At 38.8% G+C, this 7,170-nt stretch overlaps 1 protein-coding gene across 2 annotated transcripts in view; it reads right to left on the bottom strand.

Moving 5' to 3' along the window:
- Positions 1-2,548: 2,548 nt before the first annotated feature.
- The window catches only part of CLIC4 (chloride intracellular channel 4), a 65,601-nt gene continuing 60,979 nt past the window's right edge, over positions 2,549-7,170 (bottom strand). For both annotated transcript variants that reach the window (XM_065421827.1, XM_065421828.1), the window contains exon 6: positions 2,549-6,662. In XM_065421827.1, coding sequence (XP_065277899.1) covers positions 6,498-6,662 — 165 coding nt within the window. In that variant the 3' untranslated portion in view covers positions 2,549-6,497. The remainder of the gene's footprint in view (positions 6,663-7,170) is intronic.

The following is a 7,170-nucleotide window of genomic DNA, read 5'->3' as shown; positions in this document are numbered from 1 at the left end:
AGCATCACTGTCCTAGAGCCTTTGGACCCACCTACATACGTCCATTGATTTTATGACTGACCTGAATATTGAAATAAAACTCAAAAATGGAACACAAAAAACTCTCTTCCTGACCCATTCTTGGCCACCCTCTGAGCAAATGAGGCAAACTAGCTCAAAAAGTGGGTTCCTTAGTCTTCCACCAGGGCACAGCTTGCAGACATTGGCAGGGTGTCCTGGCCCAGTTCGTGACTGTATTTTACTGCCGCTTATAAGGGAGTTCAGTGAAGGAGGAAGTAATTAGGAAATTGTTTCTGGAATTTCCATAGCCCAATTATTACAGCAGCTTTTGGCTATTAGTATCTTTTAACCTCTCGGCAATAAAAACCTGGAGCCCCATTAAATGTACTAATTGCTAAAGGAATGAACCAAGACAACTCCGGATTTTAAAAATACATATATATAAAAATGTAGTAGCCCTAGGTAAAAATGAAACCATTTTAACAGTTCATAGAAATAAACTAACACTGTTCAGCAAAAATATCACATAAATAAGTTGATTAGCCCCCAAAAGAATATTTCCACACAAGAGGCTGGCTTTCAAGGCTAGTGCCAATACAAGCCCAGCCATTGTGTGCAACTTCAAGGGGAACCAATATTCCAACAGAACCAGATCTCTCCTTGGCCAAATACCAATGGCTAGCGGCCGGCTCAGCATGGGTCATTATGAACAGGCTGAAGTAGAAAAGAGAGAAATGAGAAGAGGGCAATTCAAGCATCCTTCAGTCCTGGCCCTTCCCACTGGCAAATGCAGCAACGCTTGCAATCGTCATTGGCAAAACTCCAACTGACTTCACTGGGAGCAGGGCCGCATCCTTAGAGACTAGCCTGAGTTGCAAAGTTCGGACCCAAACTTGTCCAAAGTTCAAAGATGTTGGATCAGGACCATCACTGAACCAACATAGGGTGAATGCTGTGCTCGGGGTCATGTGTGACACATTCATGATGCGTCTTTGTAACTACACCTAGCTCCCTTCAAGATTTTAAGTTTGACCATAGCCGGCATCTTCATGGCACTGTTTGGGGAGTGGTTTCCACAGCATCTGAGGCCAACCAGCCAGTTTCTTCCGGCTGGGACACCCAGCCAGGATTATGTGCACTAACCATCTAGGCACCCATTTTTAAAGCATCTTAAAAGCAGAGTTTAGAGTTTGTTAAATAAAGAGCAGTTCAACAGACTTACTGCAGCAAATAGCACTAAGCAAACAAGCTCATCACCTATCCTTTACATATTGCTTGGTGTGGGCAGAAGTCTTCTGTTCTACCCCACAGATTGCTTGTTGTTTCCCTTCATTCTGCTCTCCAGATTTGCAAGGCAGCATATGTCCCGCTTAGATTTCAAGAAAGTGCTGGAATTTGGTAATGTACAAGATGACTGTGGATCTTTTTATGGCAAAAATCAGGCTCTCTCTGATCTCCCACAAACGCCAAAGGATCTGGAGTTAGTTCACATTCTGCTGGGAGGGACTGCATCCTTTTCTGGATGCCTCAAAACAACACAGGCAGTAAACTCTTTTCTGGATTACCACATTCTAAACCTGCAATCAGTCCACCTATCCACAGTGAAGTGGATGAGTGTTGATGATGTAGTCTTAGCATGGGTTTAGCCTCCAAATTCTTTCGGAGGGCAGCCTTGGTATTTTAGAATGCAAACTACATCATCCAAGGCTGTAACGGTCTTTCATTTGGCATGTTGAGTGTAGGTGACTGCATCCTGAAGCACATTCTCCAGAACACAAATCTCCTTGTAAATCAAATGTGAGATCTACTTCACACCCCCATGGTGAACCAGATGATGAATGGCTGGCTACCTTCCTATGGAAATTGACGACTTGACTGGGTATTGACAGGTTAGAGAGCAAAGATGGAAGTTTTCAGGCTGAACCATTGCTAAGCAGAAGTCCTGAGAGGTGTGTGGTTGAAACTCAGAACCAAAGTATCCCAGCTTGGGACCCTAACTCTTTTCTGTAACAAAGTATCAGTTAAGCCCTCCACAGTTGAGATTGAAATTTTTTATTGGAACATGATGAAAAATGGCTTTTCAACAAAAACAAACATTTTCATGGGAAATTTGACTTAAAAAAAAAGAAAACTGCAAAGTGAAAGTTTCTTTTTTGGTAAAATGTTTTGGTCTTCAATTTTTGAAAACCAAAGTTTTTTAAAAAACCAACCCCCCAAATTTTTAAAAAGTTTTCTATCAAAAGAGATTTTCCATTGGAAATATTGAAAAATGATCATTTTATAAAGTTTCTTGTGAAAAAAATTGGCATTTTTAAACTCGTTCTAGTCAACACTCCTCCAGAGTGCGTAAATATTATACCTAGTTACAGAAAGATAGACCGAGGTTAAATGCAACTAGAGGTCACAAGGCCAATGGCAAAACTGGGAATTGTATGCCCTAAAGCTGGCTTTAACTGTCAGACAATAAAAATTGTGTATACAGTAGTGCATCACAACACACCCTCTTGAATTGTCGGATATGTGCATACACAAAAACATCAAGATCTGCTTGGTAGTGAAAATATAATTTTATTTTTAGCTGCCAGCAATATACTGGTATATCTGTAAAAGATGATCCAAAGACATAAAGCATACTACAATAAACTGTATGGACTTGTCAAGTATTTCTGCATGCCATGCTCCAATTCCAGATGTTCAGTTCTGGGAGTTTGCATCTCACTCCACTTCATCCCACTCACATACAAAAGACAAGAATTAGTGTCACAAGCTAAGTGGGCTGACTTGGGAGAGATAAAGTTTTGTTCCGAAGATTCTCATTTAACACGTTCAAATCATTATCTGAATGGCAGAATACATTTTGCTGTTCTTAGCCACTGTGTTCTATGGAGCTAGATATCATGGTTTGGCTCAACACAGTCAGTTTTTTTTCATGTGTCTGTTCCTTTGATATGAAAAGCTAATTTGCTTCCTTAACATAGAAAGCTGATTTAATCTTTTTTCTTATCAAGGAACTGCACACACGTCTTTTCAATCAGTTTAGACAGACCCGTTCCAGAAAATTACCAATTTTATGGGAAAAATATAATTATGCAACTACACGGCTGCAGTAGTCCATGTGGGACTTTGAGTGCCAGAGAAAAACAGACACATAGGAAATGTTTGGAGTGCATGAAATCGTTTCAAGGGTTCACATGCATCCCGCTCAAACAGTTTTGCACATGTAGGAAGTCTTTTCCAGAAAGGAAAACTTTGTTTAAAAAACAAATTCACGTGTATACCTTGTTCTCCAGTCAAAGCGGGAGGGAATGGGGACAGGGAGTTTCCCATTAATAAGGGTTACTGTCAGTGCTGGTCATTGGGGTCAGACTGAAGTCCTCTTTCCGTAGTATACATATACCCCAGCTGGCTAATCCCACCACACATCACCCTGCCAACGCCCTGCGGGTCTGACCTGCAGAGACGACCTGTAGAGGCAAAAGCTGTTCAGTCTCTACTAAGTTCTTGGCCTCTCTGCTGAGGATGCCAACAAGTGGGACAGCGATAGTGATGCAATGCAATGCAGATACCCATCCCCTAGGAAATCAGAAAGACAGCAACGCATTTCACAGAGGTCAGCAAGCGGCCACCACATGGCATATCCCCTTTCAGTTACTAACCAACCAGAGCCTCGTTTGAGCTTTGACTAGAAGGGAAAAGCGCGTTCTTTTAGTTGCCGTCCAATCTCTGACACTCAATAGCTCATTGTATTGAGACAAGAAATACATCAATGGGTGCCAGAGACAGCAAGAGCTTTAACTTGGTTCCCAAGCTTTTAACCACGTCAGCCATTAAAATTACTTAGTTGTAGCATATTATATTCAACATCCATGTTTTGAGAATAATTAAGAGATTATTGAAGGGAAATTACAAAGCATCTATGGTTTATACTAGACTACAGGCCTGATATTGTAACAAGGTAAGTGTGGATATGCCTGCTCTTTTGTGGGCAGTTACCAAGTTTGTACACTCAACTGTGGTCACTGTATATACAAATGGTTAATTATGATCATGCTCATCCACGGTTACCCAGCACACACACAAGCTGTGTGCATACAGGGTGCCTAATTTGTTTACAAAAAAAATCGGGCCTGATCACTAATTAAAAAACAACTCCAAAGGGCCATCCTGATCTAAGTTTAATATAGATTATTAATTTCAATTGACTAAGCCATACCCAAAATTAAACTGATTCCTATATTCCATTTTTAGTTGAGCATTTTAAGCTATACAAAGGCAAAAAGCACCAAACCAATAAACTTCCATTGTTACCCTCCTTCTGTTATTAACAACTAAACAAAACCATGTTTTAATCTGACAAAAAATGAAATAATTCTTCTCTCTGAATGTAGCACTGGCAAGTATTAAACCCCTAAAGAAGATTTTTACTGCTAGACAAACTTTATTCATGGTGTGAATGGGCCTTTAGGATACAGTGAATATAAAAAGGCTACAGATCATTTTTAACCCGGCTGCTCTGTAGATTTTCCTTTCAGTTCCTGAACACCTCTGCAATAAATCATAATAGGGTTTGATTTTAAGTGTATCGATCACTGTCTGAAGAGACAGGTAACAATTGAGAGTTGTTACAATAATGGAATTCTAGACCTAAGAAGGCAAGACAAAGGCACCACAAGCCACGTATACAAAGATGGAGTACTCTATTACTTATTTAAAGCTAACTTTATGGATATATGAAGTAGCAAAAGCAGGATGCTTAGAAAGTCGTGCTGTTTTTCATAAAACTAGTGCTTACCAAAATGTTAGTGTAAAAAAGTGTGTTTCTGGGAGCATTGTCGTGTTATTGCAGTAGGTTTAATATCAGAAAAACAACCTACAAGGAATAGCACTTTCCAGACTTCTAAAATCAGTTAAATATAAAAAAGTATCATCACAAAAAATAGGTTAATGCTCTTTGGAGTAGGGTTTGATGGCCTCTAAAATAACCTAGTAATTTATTTCATGCCTCAAAACCTTGCCTTTTTGTATTAAACAAGAAAACTATTCCCTGGTTTAGAAATATTTGAAAATAGCTTTTTAAAAAATTGCAGTGCTATTCCTCAGTGTTGCTGCAGAAAACCTAAATGTAGAGTAGTGCAATGATTACGGTTATGCAAAATTGCCGTCCAGGTATGTAGACAAGTGACTGTCAGGGGATAAATTAATTCCTAGAAAGGCTGGCACTTCACAGAGCATTATTTTTAAAGAGAAAACAAGAGAGGGCTTTTCATTTAGAAAAATGCATATTGTATGTTAAGGCAAATATTCGCTTTTAAAGGTCACTTACACATGCTTCAGAAAAAAAAATCTTTAAAAAATTCTCAGCAAGATTTCTACTCTAGTTGCTGTGTGTGTGTCAGTCTTGCATTGCTAATCATTGCACTCCTAGCTATCATATACAGTAGCTATTTGTCAACTAGAACCCTAAAGTTTACATGTACATTGTTTACGACAGCACAGTTTTCCTAAATAAATGTTACTAAGACGACCTACACAGAACAAAGGCTCTTTACTACCAAAAAAGCAGCCACTTGCAGTTCTTAAAATGAACCAATGGTGGGTGTCTAGCTCTTTTGGTTTCTTCATGATGCGCCATCAAAATGACCTTCTGCTAACTGTCTATCTGGTGTGACCCAAAACTCAGTTTAGACAGCACCAACCATTACTAGTGCTCATTGGGCTCCAGAAGGCCCAGACCTAAACACATTCTCTGAGAAGCCCCTAAACAAAATTCAGACCAAGATCCCAACTCCCGCAGTTTGGGGCATTCATATCTGGGTCTGTGGTGGCCATATTTCGGGGGGGGGGGGGGTGTTTGTTTGTTTGTAATCCAACAGTTATTTAACAGTATTTTTTTTTCTTGTTTTTTTTTAAATATATATATATATATTGCCAAGTATTCTGCAAAAGGCTTTTTTGGAAATAAGATCCTTTGGTATACGACTGGGATAGACAAGCAGGTACAGATCAATATGTTGTAGATAACTATTTTATCCTATATGCAAACCTTTAAGAAGTAGTAAATTCCAAAATACATAAATATTTCTTGTACCATATACCAAGAGAAGATTGTGGACCAATTAGTGAATTTCAAAAGAGTGTCTACACAGAAATGGACCAAATGTTTGCAAGTTTAGCTATAGTTAATAGATAAAGAAAAGGAGTGGAGGAAAATAACCCTTTATGCTGGGGTGTTTAGGGTACCCCAATGCAACATTAAACACAAACTGTATTAATGATAATCTTCATATTTGCTGCTAAAGAAGGTAAAGAAAACCAAGCCTCATTACTCCTGTTTTGCAAATTTTAGGTAATTACTGTACCTGCTCTATCCAACGTAACATTGAATAACTGCAAATTCATGCAAAATAAATTGTTATTTTATATGCAAAAGAGCAGTCTGTTAGGAGAAGCATTCTGTTATGGAATATGTGAGAAGTCATCTCTTTTGCAAGTGCTGTTTAGTTAGTGAGTCTCTTCGCTACATCGCTGTAAGCTATTTCAATCTCTTTGTCTCCGGGACAAGTATTGGTGAATTCATCCCTGCTGTAGGCATTAGTCAGGTATCTCCAAATCCCTGCCATTTGCTTGGGAATATCAAAATTGCGATATTTTTTGGCAACCACCTAGAACAAAAAAAGAAAAAAGAAATATGCAATGACTACTTCTGCAGAGTTATCCTCTCCCATCTCCCAGATCTTTCAGGTGTGTCTAACTTGTCCTCTGGTCCTATATTTGGAATTGTGCGATTTACTTGTATTACTAAGGCCATTTTCTATACAGATAGAAAAAACATGTGCTTAATGAAACGGGGAAAAAACTGTAGTGATATGGTTGTTGTTCTTAAAGTCTCATGACTTCCTTGTTTCTACAGCGCATTAAAACCTGGCTTGACTTGGGCCACAAATCCTTGTTTCCTAGTTATCTGTTAGGTCTCACTGTAACTAGGGTAGGCACAGAAGTTTCACAGACATTTCAAGAATCTTTCATTAAATTATTAAGCAATGCTGTTAATATTGTGGTTACACTTAACGAGGACATATGTATTGAGCCTTATTTACCAAGTTCATTGCAATGGGATGGGATCCAAGATCTTGTACGTTTTTTCTAACTTTTACTTTTATTATTTTGTAG

The sequence above is a fragment of the Emys orbicularis genome, chromosome 23 (assembly GCF_028017835.1).
Source record: "Emys orbicularis isolate rEmyOrb1 chromosome 23, rEmyOrb1.hap1, whole genome shotgun sequence".
Lineage (NCBI taxonomy): Eukaryota > Metazoa > Chordata > Testudines > Emydidae > Emys > Emys orbicularis.
The sequence above is the reverse complement of the archived record's forward strand: the minus strand, read 5'-3'. Positions and strand labels throughout refer to the sequence as shown.